The sequence below is a fragment of the Rattus rattus genome, chromosome 10 (genome assembly GCF_011064425.1).
Source record: "Rattus rattus isolate New Zealand chromosome 10, Rrattus_CSIRO_v1, whole genome shotgun sequence".
Taxonomy (NCBI): Eukaryota; Metazoa; Chordata; class Mammalia; order Rodentia; family Muridae; genus Rattus; species Rattus rattus.
The window spans coordinates 12621031-12638079 of NC_046163.1; the positions used below are offsets into that span (position 1 = coordinate 12621031).

The following is a 17049-nucleotide window of genomic DNA, read 5'->3' on the forward strand; positions in this document are numbered from 1 at the left end:
ATACAGTTTCCCTCCCCTGCTCTCCCTGAAATCTCATTGCTTTCATCTACAGGGCGCGGCTCCAGTTCTTTTTCTTGCAGTTTTTGGTTTTGTTTTTGACGTAGGAACTCCCTGTCTAGCCTAGGCTGACCTTGAACATGCAATCCTCCTGCCTCAGTCTCCTCAGCACGGCAAGTGCAGGCCTGTGGCTCATATGTGTGCTAGTTTGAATGCTGTGACCTGTACTGAGGAACAGAGGGAGGGGCGTGGGAGTTGACTCTCTCCTTCAAGCTCAGCGTCCCTGGGATGCCCGCACTGAGCATCCTACAGACTGCATCCACGTTTGGGAGGATGCTCCCCACCCAGCTCTTAGATCCTTTCTGTTTGCCCGGACTTTGTTCTTTGTGCAGAAACTCCTTTCAGTCACTGATACATACTTTCTTTTCCTAAGTTCCTGCTCTGTCTTCCCTGTTCACTCTGTTTATTCAGCATTGGGGGTGGGGGTGTCTTCCAGCCTTTATCTTCCAACTCATCTACCGAGTATTTATTTTGGAAACCGTGTATTCGTTTCTCTGCCCTTTCTTTTTTTTTTTTTTTTTTTTTTTTTTTTTTTTTTTTGGAGCTTGCGGACCAACCCAGGGCCTTGTGCTTAGGCAAGCGCTCTACCACTGAGCTAAATCCCCAACCCTTCTCTGCCCTTTCTTGTTCTCTGATGCTCCCGACGGGCAGCATCCTGCTGTCTCTTATAGATGTAATCTTCCCTGTCTCTCTGGTGATCTCCCTGGGGTTGTTTTGTTCAAGTTCCTTCAGCTCCCTGCATGGTCCGTTTCCTCTCTGTTCCTTTTCTTTGACTGTTTTGTTTCTAGCTTTTGATGTGATCTGATGTCTGTGACCTTGACTCTCTGTTCATAGTTAAGAATGAGTCACCGCCAAGCTGACAGAAAGCTGTTTGTTTCCCCAGAGAGACTGGCCTGGAAGTGTAAGGGGTGTGTGTGTGTGTGTGTGTGTGTGTGTGTGTGTGTCTGTGTGTGTGTGTGTGTGTGTGTTGTGCTTTCACGTACACAGGCCTCAGTACACATGCAGAGGTGAGGAGACAGTTTGAGAGAGTTGGTTCTTGAGTCCAGGACTCAAAGACAGGTCGTGAGGCTTAGTGGCAAGTGCTTTTACCCAACAAGGCATCTCGGCAGCCCTGTTTCTAGGCCTTTTGTCTAGGGCCATTCGGTTTATCCTGAAAAGCATCCTTTAGTGCCCTTGTTTGGAGTCACAGGGTCAGAGTGAGGTGGAGACTTGCCTATTAGAGATCTAAAATGGAGTCACCCGTGTGCCTGGCCTCTCCCCATCCACTGTATAGATGAGCATACCTATTAGAATCCCTGCATGATCCACAGTGAAACACTAAAGAAGCTGGGCACAGTGATGCAAGCGTGGGGCCCTCAGCTCCTGGTGAGGCTGAGGCAGGACTATGACTGGAGTCTAGGAGTTTGAGGCCTCTGGACAACACAGTGAAACCTCATCTCTTAATATATATATTCTTGCCCATCCTGCACAAAGTCCCACGTTCAGTCTGTAGCACCCAGCATGGTGATATACACCCATCAACCGGGCCCTCAAGAAGCAGAGGCAGGAACATCAGGAGTTCCAGGTCATCCTCAGTTACCTATTGAGTTCCAGGCCAACCTGGGCTAGGGCCTGGGATACCTGCTTTTTACGTGGCTTCTGGGAACTCAGACTCAGACAGCAAAGCACGGCCCAGAAAGCACTCGCACCTACTGACCCATCTCCCACTCCAACGGACAAGGTTGGTACAAGTCAGTGTTACAGTAAAGTTAATGGTTTTTCTACCCGCTGGATCCTCATCTACCTCACTCTGCCAGGTGTGCCCCGTTTTAAACCAGAGCTTCCCCAAATTGCATCCGTGTGCCTTCTCTCCCTTTCAGAAGTCTTCAGGAAGATGGTCCAGGCTCCTGGGATGTCCTAAGCCCAGTGGCATCCATGTTCCTGTAGGATGTAGTTTATAGAGGAAGCCTATGGGCTCTTTCTAGCACCCAAATAATCGACACAAAAACAAACTGTAAAGTTGAGCTGGGCAGGTCCTGGGTTATTCTAACCCTCTAAGCCATTTACTTCCCAGTCATAGGCTCCACGCTCTTCATCCTGGCTTGCTCTGCTCCATGCCTGTCCTCATGGAGAATCCTTGGTGACGTGCTCCTTATGACTTATGGACCTTCTGCCTCATGGCCACCTCTTCTCTTCCTTCCTCTTGGTCCTCCTTTGCCTCCCTCCTCTCCCCCCGGGACACCTCCCCCACTCAGATCAGAAGTCCCACCCTTTTCTCTTCTGCTCAGCTAATTGGCTAACAAGCTCTTTATTAACCAATCAGAAGGTAATGGAGAAAAATGTTTATAAAACACAGAGACGGGTGATGCTTCATAAAAATAACAATACCAAAGTCCGGCCTGTACCCAACTCTTTGCTGGTACAGAAGTCAGCATTTGAATAATATAAAGACAACCTTTACACAGCCTGCAAGGAGATTGTCCCTGCAGGATCCACCTGACCCCATTGCAGACCTCATAGCATTACAGAACCCTGGAAGCACATGACTGCACACATGCTACAAAATGGTAAAGGGGGTTCCATGGCAACTGAATCTTGTCATCTGCTTAGTACCTGGACAAGGATAAATGTCCGCTCATGTGCCTGTGTTAAAGAATGAGTTGCTTGTCCCTTTGCTGTGACTAAATACCCTGACAGAAGCAACTTAAGAAAGCGGCTCGCGGTTTGAGGGCATACAGTCCATGATGGCAGCGAAGGCACGGCAGTGTGCACCCAAGGCAGCTGCTCACATGGCATCCGCAGTCAGGAAGCAGAGACGTGAATGCTGGGACTCAGCTCTCTCTCCTTTTTATTCAGTCCAGGACCTCAGTCCTTGGGATAATGCTACCCATGTCTGGGGTGGGTCTTCCTACCTCGGTGTACCTAACCTGGACAGTCCTTTGAAGACACACCGAGAGCCTTGTTTGTTCAGTCGTTCTAAATCCTGTCAAGCTGGCAGTCAACGTTATCACACTGTGCCTCTCTTTGTTTTGATCTTCAGGTTCTCCAGCCATTTTTGTTGCTTTGTGGGCTATCACCAGGCACTTTCTAGAAAATACTGGGTAAGTTGGGAGGAGGGAGGAGGAGGAGGGAAGGAGGAGGAGGAGGAGGAGGAGAAGGAGGAGGAGGAAGGAGGAGGAGGAGGAGGAGGAGGAGGAGGAGGAGGAGGAGGAACAAGAACACAGTATAGCATCCCACCGTCAGCCTCAGTAGCTGGTGCCTCTGCAGCTAGGGAATTGCTGGCTCAAGAGGCAAAATGCTTGCCTAGCATGCATGAAATTCAGTGCATACTTTTCAGATTAAGTATTTTAAATTATGTTTATACATATTGGGTATGTCATATGAATACAGCTGCCCGTGGAGGTTGAAGAGGGATTGATCCCCTGGACCTGTAGTTACAGGTGGTTGTGATCCATCCTACATGGGTGCTGGGACCTGAACTCAGGAACTCTGCAAGAACAGATCTTAATGGTAGGCACACTCTGTGAAGCCTAAGGGCGTAAGCACACTCCTCCTCCTTTCGAAGGCTGCACTGGGGAACAGGTCTGCTTGTCAGCCTAGCTCCCCATTCTTAGTGATGCCTGACACTTTCTTCCACAGATGCTGGGACATCAACTCCAATGCTTCCATCTGGTGGGTCATTCGAGGGCCTGTGATTCTGTCCATCCTGGTGAGTGACTGTCCTCTGCTGAGCTGAGGACAAGTAGGGGAACTCGGATGTAGTGAGTAACCCTGAGGGTTGGAAAGCCTGGAGCTTGAATTCTCAGCAAGGGCCAGGAGGTAGAAACTGCAGGATCGCAGAGGTCAGAGGTCAGAGGTCAGCAGGCTGTTCCCTAAAGAGTGGCAGGAGGGAGTGGATAAGGCTTGTCAGGAGGCATTCACATCATTTTTTTGAGGCAGTCTCTCACAGGACCTAGAGCTCGTACATTTGCATAAACAAACAAATACCTTTAAAATCTCTCCCTCCAAAGAAAAAACCCAAGCCCAACAGCAGCAGCAACAACCAGAAAGCAAATTCATTCCAAGCGTGGTGAGGTAATTTTGCACTCAGGAGACTGAGGCAGGAGAATTTAGAGTTGGAGGCTTGTCTGAGCTACATCATAGTGTGCTGTGTCAAAGAGGAGAGGGTGGCTGGCACAATGACTCCATGAGAAAAAGACCTTGCTGTGCAAATAGACAACTTGAGTTCCATCACCAGAACCCACAAATGAAGAGAGAAGCTGTCACTGACAGTTAACCTTTGACCGACACCAGCATGCACATGCGTGTGCATGTGCGTGTGTGCATACATGCGTGTGCACAAATGCATGAGCAAAAACACAAATATTATAATAAAACTTAAAGATAAATAAACCAATAAATAAAAGTGGACCCCACGGCTCAGGCAAGCCTGCGTTTATCAAGATTCACCAAGGATTCCAAGCCTAAGAGTGAGTGATTGTCTGTAAATTGTGTAAATCCATGAGTCATGGACCCTGGACAGCAGTGCCTGCTACTTCCAGCCATGGTATCTAGATTTATTTATGACCCTGGGACTCTGGGTGCGGGGATGGATAGCTATGATTTGCCATTCTGGCTGTGGTGTCTTTCCTATCCCCAGCTCTAGGGGTCAGGGCCTGGACGGAGGACTTGGGAAACCAAAACACCTTCAGCCTGACCTCTGACTTTTGCTTTGCAGATCAATTTTATCTTCTTCATAAACATTCTAAGAATCCTGATGAGAAAACTTAGAACACAAGAAACAAGAGGAAGTGAAACAAACCATTATAAGTAAGTATAAGTAATTAGAGCATTCTAAGTAAGCATAGAGCATTCTAAGTAAGCGTAGAGCATTCTAAGTAAGCATAGAGCATTCTAAGTAAGTATAGAGCATTCTAAGTAAGTGTAGAGCATTCTAAGTAAGTGGAGAGCGTTCTAAGTAAGCAGAGAGCATTCTAAGTAAGTATAGAGCATTATAAGTAAGTGGAGAGCATTCTAAGTAAAGTATAGAAGCTTGGCATTATAATTGCCTGGGTAGTAAGCTTCATTGTCTGGGTAGTCAAGCAGGTCTGAGTGCCTGCTCTTCACTCCACGGTGCTAAGTGTGAAGACAGCCTGGGGGCGGTGCAACTAGGGCAGGCGGGTGGATCTAGACCCTAAGTATGAAACCTCAGGCATTGGGCAGAAACTACGAAATCAGACAGAAAACCGACAAGCAGAGAGATCTGACCATTGCAAGGCTGGGAGGGGGAGGAAGTGGGTAGGAAGTATTGAGATGGCATGGAACGCAAAGGCCATGGCATTGTTTGTTAAGCACAGCAGCAGTAGAGCAGGCATCTGTCTGGTTTAAATGCTGGCACAGTTTCTTTTAGCTGTTACCGATAGAGGTGGGTGACTGAAGCACGAGGCTTAGCCAGGAGTCTGGCAAGCTTTGTTCTTACCACGTGATTGCAGCACGGGGGGACTTAGGAGATTTTTCAAAGTAAGTGGAAGCATGTTAGAGATGTTGCTCTGTAACAGAATATTTGCCCCACGTGAGTGAGGGCCAGGGCTCAGCACCTAGCACTGCAAAATACACAGATCATAGAAAGTAGGTAGATAGGTAACTGTATAGATGGATGACAGATATGGAGACAAACACTTAAAGACAGAACACAGATAGATGATGGGTAAACAAATGGCCGGTAGGTATGCAGGTACATACGAAGATGATGGATAAGTGGTAGATAAGTAGCTGATAGGTACACAAATAAGTGACAGAGGTGGGGAGACAGGCAGACGAGAGACAGATTCAGAAAAACAAGCAAGACATTGCAGCCAAACTTAAAGCAGTCAGGCCCTATATCTGTGACTGGGGCTGAGTCAGATGGGGAGTGGCGGCATGTGCCTGTGTCCCCAGGCGCCTGGCCAAGTCCACCCTCCTGCTGATCCCACTCTTTGGCATCCACTACATTGTCTTCGCCTTCTCCCCAGAGGACGCCATGGAGGTCCAGCTGTTCTTCGAACTGGCCCTGGGCTCCTTCCAGGTACGTTTTGGGAACCGTGACTTAAAAGAGGACTCCTCAGGATGAGAGCAATGGCTCACTCAGTGACGTGCTGGCACTGTGAGCATGGGAGCCTGAGTTCAATCCCCAGATCCCACAGAAAGCCCGCATGGGCTGCATGTCTGTGATCCCAGTGAGGATGAGATAGGAGGGAGAGACAACAGGATCTCTGCAGATCACCAGTGAGCTAGCCCAGCCTGCTCGGTGACGGGCCAGGCCAATGAGAGACCCTATGTCAAATATAAAGATACCTGGGCTGGAGAGATGGCTCAGTGGTTAAGAGCACTGACTGCTCTTCCAGAGGTCCTGAGTTCAAATCCCAGCAACCACATGATGGCTCACAACCATCTGTAATGGGTCCGATGCCCTCTTCTGGTGTGTCTGAAGACAGCTACAGTGTATTTATATATAAATAAATAAATAAATCTTTTAAAAAAAAAATAAAGATACCTGAGGCCTCCACATCTACACACGTGTGCAGACACACACACACACACACACACGCACACACACACACACACACGCACACAGAGAGAGAGAGAGAGAGAGAGAGAGAGAAATTATGAGCCTGCAAGTCAGCAAGCCTGAAAGTCATACAGTGATGACCCAAGGGCCACAGGGGGAGGACCTTATGATGCCAAGTGATTTTGAGTCTCTAGTAGTAAAAACATGTTGGAAATAGGAGAGGCTGACTCCTGGGAGAAAGAAGGGCAAAATCACTCCAGCATGATGCACATGGTGTTACACAACCGTGCAGGTAACACATTCATAACCACAATGAGGCACAGGCTGCCCAAAGTCACAGGCAGGCACATGAACCCCCCTCCTCTACTGGGAAGTCAAATGCTTAAAGCTAAGAAATTGGAAACTCGAAACATCAGCAAACTGTGTAAAATCAGTTAAGAGAGTTCAGGCTGGACTCCAGTCACCCTTAAGGAGTAGGGAAGCGGGGGGGGGGGGGGCCGGATGGCAGGTGTGTGTGTGTGTGTGTGTGTGCGTGCGTGCGTGTGTGTGTGTGTGTGTGTGTGTGTGTGTAGGAGGAGGAGGAGGGAGAAGGGAGGAGGGAGGAGGTGTGAGTCAAGGTCACCCTTCACTCCATAGTAAGTCAGGGGTCAGCCTGGGTTGAGTTTTCAGAAGCCAGAGCAGGAACAGTATGTTTAAGACTCACAGTGTGTGTGCCTGTGTGAGTGTGTGTGTGTGTGTGTGTGTGTGTGTGTGTGTGTGTGTGTGTGTGTGCCTGTGTGGTGTGGTGTGTGTATGTGTGTGTGTGTGTGCATGCATGTGTGTGTATGTGTGCCTGTGTGAGTGTGGTGTATGTGTGTGTGTATGTGTGTGAGTGTGAGTATATGAGTATGCATGTGTGTATGTGGTGTTATGTGTCTTATTTATACATATGTGTGTGTGCACAAATGAGTGTGCCAGGGGACAACATTTCTCAGGTGTTGTATACCTTAGTTGTATTTTGTTTTTTGGACAGGATCTCTCTGTGGCCTGGAACTTACCAAGTAGGCTAGACCATGCTGGCCGGCCAGCCAGCCTCAGGGATCTGCCAGTCTGTCTCCCTAGTGTGCCACCATGCTCTGAATATTTTACATGGGTTCCAGGATGGAATTCAGGGCCTTGTGCTTGCAAAGCAAGCACTTTACCTACTGTGCCATCTTCTCAGCCCCTGGCTATGGGGTTTTAACCAGGAAGTGGGGGAGATCACTGATCTCTACTCCACCAAAATGCTGTGACTGTTAAGGCAACTACAAGATGGGTAAGAAGAAATCTTAACTGGAGTCTGGAGCCTCACATTGTTACTTTATTTATTTGGTTACAATCATTTCCATCCAAAAATAACATGAAGTCAATTTCAAAAACAGCAGAGGAGAAAAATATGTAGATGACTTATCAGGGGTGGGTGGGAAGAATATAAACCAGTGTACTTTGTAAACCAAGCACTTGGGAGGAGGGGGAGGAGGAGGAGGGGGAGGAGGAGGAGGGGAGGAGGAGGAGGAGGTGAGTCAAGGTCACCCGTCACTATATAGTAAGTCTGAGGTCAGCCTGGGTTTGGAGTTTTCCAGCAGCCAGAGCAGGAACAGTGTGTTTAAGACTCACAGTATCCATTAGATGAAAGCCGATGGATTTGGCTTGTGGCTCACTAGTAGAGCATTTGCCCTGCATGCTTGAGACCCTCGGTTCCATTCCCAAGTACAACCCTGGCATGCATGTTTACACACACACACACACACACACACACACACACACACACACACCACACACACACACACACACACACACACACACATACCACACACACACACACACACCACACACACACACACACACACACACACACTCACACACACAGTCAGGAAGGCAGGCAGGCTGGCAAACATTCTCTCTCACACACACACACACACTCACACATTTACATACACACACTCTCACACACTTGCACACTCACACACACACACTCACACCCATACTCTCTCTCTCAAATACACACACACCAATACACCAACGAAAGTAAACTCCTTGCCGAAGAAGCCTTGTGATCATGCTTTGGGGCTTGAGGACATTTTTCCCGGCTAAGTTTTCCTTGCTAGTGCTCCCACTCAGACTCCAGCAGAACCTCCCAGTGGGTGATGGATGGCAGCACTCTCCCTTCATCACTTGGATTCTGCTCTGCAGACGGAGCTGGCTACTGCCACTGCTCTGGGCTCCTTGGAGATGCGGGGAGCCAGATCTTGTCCTCTCTCCTATTTCAGACCCAACCCCAGGCTGTGCCCTGTACCCTCCTCTGAGAAGCTTCCCTGACCCTGCCAGCACCCTGGTCCTGTTGCATAGGTAACAGTGGGTTCACTATGACCCGTCCACTGACTGTGGGATTTGAGGTCTGGTCCAAGCTCGGAAGTATTTGGCTTGACCACCAAAGCAAGTAGTGAGCTTTCAGAGCTTCGGGGCCCCAGAGCTGCCTTTCCATATAGAACGGACTCGCTGTCCCCAGAACTGGGAATATGAGATTGGAAAACAATGAAAACACAAGAATGCTTTTCTAACACCCCATGGGGTTTCCTATAAATAAAAAGATCATTAAAAACATGTGGTCCACACATGCAGCCCCAGCCCTTAGAAGGCAGAGGCAGGAAGATAGCATCTTGCTCTAGGCTAGCCTTGGCTACACTACAAATTCCAAGCCAGCCAGTGACTTGTGAGAGGCTTGATGGTATTATGTCCCCAAAAGTGTGTGTGCATTCTTATATAAACGCATACAGGAAATATATATATGCACCCACATATCCATATGTGCATTCATATATAAACGTATCAAAGTTTCTACCACATACCAAAGATCAGAATGAACCTGCATCCACCAACCATCCTAGACAATGTAACAGGAGCCTGTCTAAAAACCACCACCACCACCACCACCACCACCACCCCCACCACCACCACAACAACAACAACAACAACAACAAACCAATGTGGCCCATGGCTGGAGAAATGGCTTCGTGCTCAAGAGTTCTTGCTGCCCTTACAAAGACCTGAGTTTGATTCTCAGCACCTCTATCCCTCTATCAGGTGGTTCACAATTGCCTGTAACAGCTCCAACGTTCTCTTTTGGCCTCCACGGGCACGTGAACACTGCAGTGCGTACACACACACACACACACACACACACACACACACACACACGACAACGACAACAACAATAACAACAAAAACTCACCAGTATGGCTCTGGCTTTGTATCTCAATGGTAGAACATGTATTTAGCATGTCTGAGGCCATGGGTTCAAGTCCTACCCCTTCAAAGCCAGCCTGAGGAGATTGCTCACCACACATATGAGCATGAGGACCTGATCTAGAATCACAGCATTCATGTAGAACGCTGAGGCGGGGTGACAGTAACCCAAGTACTGAGGGGATGGAGACGGTATATCCATGGAGCTGCCTGTCCTGGCCATTTGGGAAGTCACGGGTTAGGAGAAATCCTGTCTCAGAAAGGCATGGGGAGACCAAGTTGAGGATAATGACCGGTGTCAACTTGTTGGCTTTAGGCCTTCACCAATCCCCACACGCATACTTACACACACATGTGCGTGCACACACACACACACACACACACACACACACCAAATATAAAGCCAATATTCTTGAGTACTTGTACATATTAAGCCCACTATGGAGGGGCAGGTTCATTGCCATTTGGGGTCCTTCAACACGGTAAGTAGCTACAGGCAGTCCCCCAGGGGAGAAATGAACGCTGGTGCTCAGATTTCCCTCCCCTAGAGACAACAGAGCCACCCACATCCGGGGAGCATCTTTCCACCGTGATTAACCTAATCTAGAAAATCCTCACAGGGGTTTTCCTCCTGGGTGATCCTAGCCCCTGTCAAGTTGACAGCATCAGCTATTACACATTACTCTGCAGACACAATGCTCTGCAGACATTGTGGCCACCTCTAACCTGACACAGATGCATGCTAAGACCCTCGGAACACCATCGGGGAAAACAGGAGCACTGAGAGAAGGTCCAGATAGACTCAACCCCTCCAAATCAGGAGACACAGAGCCTGGGCCACAGAGCCGCTCCTCACTGCTAACAACACACCTGCGTTGTACACGCTTTGCTCTTACCACACACCTGGTCTTCAGTAGGAATTGGCCATCTGTCTCCTGAGCCCAGGATCTCCCACAGGATAGCTGTGCCTCTTACAGTGGGATGAACGGGAGGGACATACCTCAGGGGCCACCTCCTTTTTACCATCCCAGATGGCCCTCTCTACCATTCAGGGGATCTGAATCGTCCCTTTAGTCAGAAGCTCTTCCCTTGTCACCTCTGAAAAGTGTTAGAGGTCATGTGACAGGCCTCAGGGTCAATAGGTAAAAATGATTCCTGGTTTGTGTTCAATAAGACAGGCATATCAGGGCACTATGATCCCCAAATAGGGGATTCTTCAAGGCTGAAAGGTGTGTTAGAGAGAGAGAGAGAGAGAGAGAGAGAGAGAGAGAGAGAGAGAGATTATGTTATGTTCACACTCGTGTGTGTGTGTGTGTGTGTGTGTGTGTGTGCTCGGTCTCCCAAGTGCTTGAGGCATACTTAGGCAGGGCCAGATGGGAGGGGTGAGTTAAGTCCCTCAACCTAGCATATGAACTAACCCAGTTCCTTCTGGCAGGGGCTGGTGGTAGCTGTCCTTTACTGCTTCCTCAATGGTGAGGTGAGTGTCCTGGGGAACCATGGGATTCCAATGCAGAGGCTCCCTGGAGAGAGCAGTGGAAAGGGTTGGGAAGGGTTCTTGGGCAGATTGGCTTGCTTGGCAGAGTCACCTAGGGGACATGTTAATTCACATCCTGGGCAATATACCCAGGATAGAGCCAGCAGAAATAGATTTTGTGAGTCTGGGCTAAGGTTGGGGAAGTGATCCTCACTAAGTTCTCTGGGAGCCTCTTATCTGTGGACAAGTTCAACAAACCCAGATGAGCCCAGCTCCCCTCTACCCCACCCCAGAACCTAAGCTCCTGGCAGTTCTGATGCTTGCTTTGTGTGTGGCCTGGTCACGTCCCACCTGGAGCTCAGCCTCCCCACAGGTAAAGTGGGTCACTCAGAACTGCCCCGGCCTTGCATGGAGGCTTCAGTTTCATGATATGACGCTCCAGTCATTGACCCTGGCTAACTAAGTTACGGCACCAGAGCCAAGTGTCTCTGTGGCTGCTGGCCAATCCGTCTGGTTCACGCACTTGAATGGGAACGACCTCAGATGTTTCCCAAAGCTCAAACCTCACACCTGAATTAAGAGGTTGGTTCGAGTGTTCTACTGGGGACCCCATCTAGGAAGCCTCTGACAGATTCTGAGCCAGGGTGAGGAGTTTGATGGGAATACTCTCGAAGGTTGGTGCTGCTGTTTGTGAAACAAGTCTCACTCCCTTTCTGTGGGACGCAGTGTCGGAAGATGCAGGTACAGATCAGGCAGGATGGCTCAGTGGGTGAGAGTGGTTGCCCTAAGGCTGACGACCAAGTTCACTTCCTTTAACTGACTGATGTGGGGGAAGTAGAAACTCAAGCTGTCCTCAGACCTCACAAGAATACCATGGCCTGTATCTGTCTGTGGCTCGCCCACTCTCCCCGTCCCCATCTCTAAAGCAATAAAGTAAAATATAATTTAAAAAAATCAAAGACCTATACAAGTGCTCAGCTTATGGGGGGCCTTCAGTACCTTCTATACGGGGGAGGACAGGAAATGGTCATTCAGAGGCCTTTCGGCAAAGGGACAGGTAGAACAGGAGCAGCTGGGCCAACCCGTGAGCGAGGTTCCAGGCAGAGGCCTGGCCTTCCCTCCCAGGCAATTGCTGCAGCTGATGGTGGTCTTGGGCAGGTGCAGTTGGAAGTTCAGAAAAAATGGCGCCAGTGGCACCTTCAAGAGTTCCCGCTGCGCCCTGTGGCCCTCAACAACTCCTTCAGCAACGCCACCAACGGCCCCACCCACAGCACCAAGGCTAGCACTGAGCAGAGCCGGAGCATCCCCGGGGCCAGTATCATCTGAGGCTGCGGCAAGGCGCCAGCGGACGAAGGGTTGGATATTCGGTAGGACGGACATCTGTCTGATAGCCATCTCGTGCTCGGCCGGCTGAACAGGCTTGTCCCTCGGGTCCGAGCTTCCTCGGAGATCCAGCAAGAGGAGACTACTAGGTCATCGCGGAGCAGGGAACGGACCCATGACTTGGTTTTTCTTGTTCTTCTAAGAAGAGCAATTCAGCAGCTCCAGAAGGGGCAGGGGAATAAAATGACAGCCAGAGAAACCTTAGTCTGTCAGTCTTTTGCTACCTGGAGAGGGAGTATGCTCTAGATCACTTTCCAACTCGTCCCCACAGGAGGAGGGAGCTTCCCTGCCTCCAAATCTCACTTTTAAGGACACGCTTAGAAGCACAGAAAATATGAGGAATCAAGGCCCTTGGCCTCAGACAGCTCTTGCCTGTCCTATAGCTCTCTCACCAAGCCTTCAGGACAAAGGTGAAATTAAATGATAAAAATCACAGGGCATCAGACTCCCTTTCATTATATAACCCTGATATAGTAAGAGGACTCCAGGGAGAGTAAGTGCATAAGAAAATAAGCCGTACTCTCTGTGGGTGAGACACAGCTCCTGGAAGGCCCAAGATTTGGCCAAGCTACTCGACATTGATATGGAAGTCTTGTTACTTTGAGACAGCGTCTCCTGTAGCCCAGGCTGGTCTGCTACTTCCTAGGTAGCTGAGGGTGGCCTTGAACTTGCAAGTCTCCTGCCTTCACTTTCTAGGTGCTAGAATTACAGGTGTGCAACTGGCAATCAGACTTGCGGCTTCATTCACTGCAGGCAAGCACTCTGTGAGCTGAGTGATATCTCCATGGAGCCCTCGTCCACAGACTTTTTGCTTTAAATATCTGGGCTTTGAGGCAGGTGGTGATTTCCCAACTCTCAAACAGGAAAGGACAAAGGTCCATCTCCCTGAGCTTTAAGCTTCCATAACTCTGGCTCTCCATGCCGAGTTTGCACTCCTTGGCTCCATGAGAGGATGACCAGGGATGAAATGCTTTAACCTTCTTCCAAAATGAAACCTAACGGGGAAACCCAGACTTAAGTGGAGACATGGCCTCCCATTTGCATGCAGGTTGCTTCAGGACCCCTTCCCTGGCTGAGAATCAGACTGAATGGTTGATGAACTCGGATTTTGGTAAAACCAGACAGCCCGCACAAACTCCTCAGGTGGAGGTGGCAATAAGGCTCAGTGGGAGAGCGCCAGCCCAGATTCACTGGGCCTTGGATATGAATGACCCTCATCACTGTGAAAAACCAAAGCCAATCAACCAGTTGTGGGACCTCCAAGGTCTGTGTCCAGTTTTAGCAATGGGAGACGATCTGAAATAAAAAGTGCCTAAAAACTGGGACTAGAGAGGTGGCTCAGCCAGTAACAGTGCCCTGGAAGCCATGCAAAGGGGGAAAGAAAGAACCAGCTCACGGAGTTATTCTCCAATCCCTACATGTGCGTGATATGTCCATACCCCCCCACACACACACACGCAATGGTAAGTAAAATAAAGATGTTTTAAATCATCGTAGAAGGAGCTAGAGGATGGCTCAGTGGGTAAAGTACCTGAAAATCCGAGTTCGGTCCCAGGAACTCATGGGAAAGCCTAGCATGGCTGTAATGGATACAATCCCAGGGCTGGGTAGGCAGGGGCAGGAGACCCTGGGGCTCACTGGCCATCCAGGAAGCACACTTGGTGAGCTCTAGGCCCCTGAGGTACACTGCCTCAGAAACAAGGCATATATTCTGGAGAACAATACCTACCGTTGATTTCTGAGTTCCAATGCACACATATGTGTACACACGTGAATATGTATCTATGCATGTACAAAAATCACATTAGACATTACTCTGGGAGGCTGAAGCAGTAGGACCACTTAAGTCCACAAAATAGAGACCAGTCTGGGCAATATCTTGTCTCAAAATAAAATGGGTCCTCAGTGGGCAAGTATTTGATTAGCATATATAAGGCCCTGGGTTTGATCTCCAGGGGAAAAAAATCCTGAAAAGACAAAAACAAACTACAAAAAACCACATGTAGGCGCACAGCTACCCTGGGAAGAGACCCTTTCGACAAGATGAGAAAGTCTAAAAATCCAGTCGGTGTCTGGGGAGAAAGGGATCTTATAGAACATAAAAGAAAACATTTCACCTGTTTTTCTGGGTGGGGAAGAAACTGGAAATGAGGCAACAGAATGAGCAGAACTTCAGATCTGAGGCCTGAGGAGGCAGCTCAGCTGGTTGATCTGTTAGTCGTCTTGCAAGCATAGGACTAGAGTTCAATCTGCATGACCAATGTCTTTTTTTTTTTTTAAGCTGGGCATGGTGGTGTGTGCTTGCAGTCCCAGCCCTGGTGAGACTGGGGACTCTGGAGCTCTCTGGCTGGCCCATCTAGACTACTTGGCAAATTCTAGACCAGAGCCAGGCCATCTCAAAAAACAAAACAAAACAAAACAAAACAAAAAAAATGGGGTTAAGCATATGGCTCAGTGGGTAAAAGCACTTGTTACATGACTCCGAGCACCCAAGCCGGGATTCCCAGTACCTACATAAAGTTGGATGCAGTCGTGACCACATCTGTAATCCCAGCGTCCTCAGGGTGAAAAGGGGAGACAGGAAAACCTTGAGAGCTCACCGGCTGGCTACCCTGGTATGTGCAGCAGAGACCCTATCTCAAACAAGATGGAGGAGATCAAATGACCTCTGAACTCCACCTGTGTGCCATGGCATGTGTGGGCCCACATCCACACGCAGAGATTTTTTTTTTAAAAAAGTGGAAAGCATCTGAGAAGCTACACAGCCAAGGTTGTCCTCTGGCCTCCATACATGGGTGCATACACATGCACCTCCATACATGTGCACACATGCACACAGAGGGGGGAGGAGGGAGGGAGGGAGAGCAGTTCTTCCTGTGAGTATGGAAACCTCCACTGGTTCTTGACCCCTTTCACCTCCACCTATCCCCTGCAAGCTGTTAATGATTACACAGTATCTGTTTGTCTCCTCACCCTCTGTGGAACTCAGCCTTGAAAGCCTGTGCTCTTTGAAAGGCGCTCCAGGATCAGAAACGTACCCTGAGGCCTCCGGAACCTCACCAAGGACGGCCTGGCAAACAGTCCTGAGTCCAAACTGGCCTCAGGAACTTTTTCCCTTAGAAATCATCTGAGCACCCTTGCTGGGCAGCTGTTCAAGGAAGACTTCAAACTAAGCCGAGAGAGAACAGTTAGATCCTAGAAACTAGGGTGTTCCAGAGCTTGTGAGTCCACACAGAGGACAGGGGGTGGGGAGGGCGGACTTTAAGTCAATAGATTGAAAGCTACCATCGACAAGACTTTCTAGGGGAATCCTGATAAAGCCAGGAAAATGGGTGCAAAGTCCCCTGAAGCTGACGGGAGAAGGTCCCGGGCACTGACTGGCCCTTTAGGTGGAAGATTGAGCCATTCTTAGAAACCTCCAGAGTCCCAGGGGTTGGGCCAGGCGATTGCTTTGTGATTAAATCACTTGCCGCAAGCATCCTTAGAACCCACATAAATCTGGATGGGCGTGGTGACACACCTGTATTTCTAGGCCTTGGAGGCAGAGTCAGGGCACATCTAGAGCAAGCTAGTTCAAAAGACTAGCCTTACAGGTGAACTCTGGGTTTGATTGAGAGACCCTGCCTCAATGAATAAAGTAGAAAAGCAGGGCTGGAGAGATGGCTCAGTGGTTAAGAGCACTGACTGCTCTTCCAAGGTTCCTGAGTTAGAATCCCAGCAACCACGTAGTGGTTCATAACCATCTACAGTGTGATCTGTTGCCTTTTTCTGGTATGTAGTATATACACAGATAGGACACTCATATACATAAATAAATAATAAATAAATAGAGCTTTTTTTAAAGGTAGAAAAGCAATTGAGGATGAGTCCAGACACAGACGTGAGACCTCTGTGTATGCACACTTGTATGTACAGTCACACACGCATACATGAACACGTACACATGTGAAAACATGCACACACTCATACCTCCCACACACACATATGCACAAATAGCGCATACATATACACAAGAAAACATTTAAAAAGAGTCTCGGGGGGCTGGAGAGATGGCTCAGCGGTTAGGAGCACTGACTGCTCTTCCAGAGGTCCTGAGTTCAATTCCCAGCAACCACATGGTGGCTCACAACCATCTGTAAAGAGATTTGATGCCCTTTTCTGGTGTGTCTGAAGACAGCAACAGTGTACTCATATACGTAAAATAAATAATCCTCTTTAAAAAAAAAAAAAAAGTCTGGGATGCGGATCCCAGAGCAATCAATGAAACAGGTCTGAGCCCTACATACCTGGGTAGCCAGCCAGGAACTGACTTTTGGTCTCTTTCAAACCCTATTCCAGTCAGGGAAGAAAACACCCGAGGAAGACA

At 48.9% G+C, this 17049-nt stretch overlaps 1 protein-coding gene across 3 annotated transcripts in view; it reads left to right on the forward strand.

Moving 5' to 3' along the window:
- Sctr (secretin receptor) overlaps window positions 1–12882 on the forward strand; it is a 55571-nt gene extending 42689 nt beyond the window's left edge. For 2 of the 3 annotated variants that reach the window (XM_032915238.1, XM_032915237.1), the window contains 6 exons: window positions 3077–3137; window positions 3676–3745; window positions 4754–4845; window positions 5953–6079; window positions 11262–11303; window positions 12459–12882. In XM_032915238.1, the coding sequence (XP_032771129.1) occupies window positions 3077–3137; window positions 3676–3745; window positions 4754–4845; window positions 5953–6079; window positions 11262–11303; window positions 12459–12626 (560 nt within the window). In that variant the 3' untranslated portion in view covers window positions 12627–12882. The remainder of the gene's footprint in view (window positions 1–3076; window positions 3138–3675; window positions 3746–4753; window positions 4846–5952; window positions 6080–11261; window positions 11304–12458) is intronic. The other variant, XM_032915239.1, reaches the window with a different exon arrangement.
- Window positions 12883–17049: the final 4167 nt, after the last annotated feature.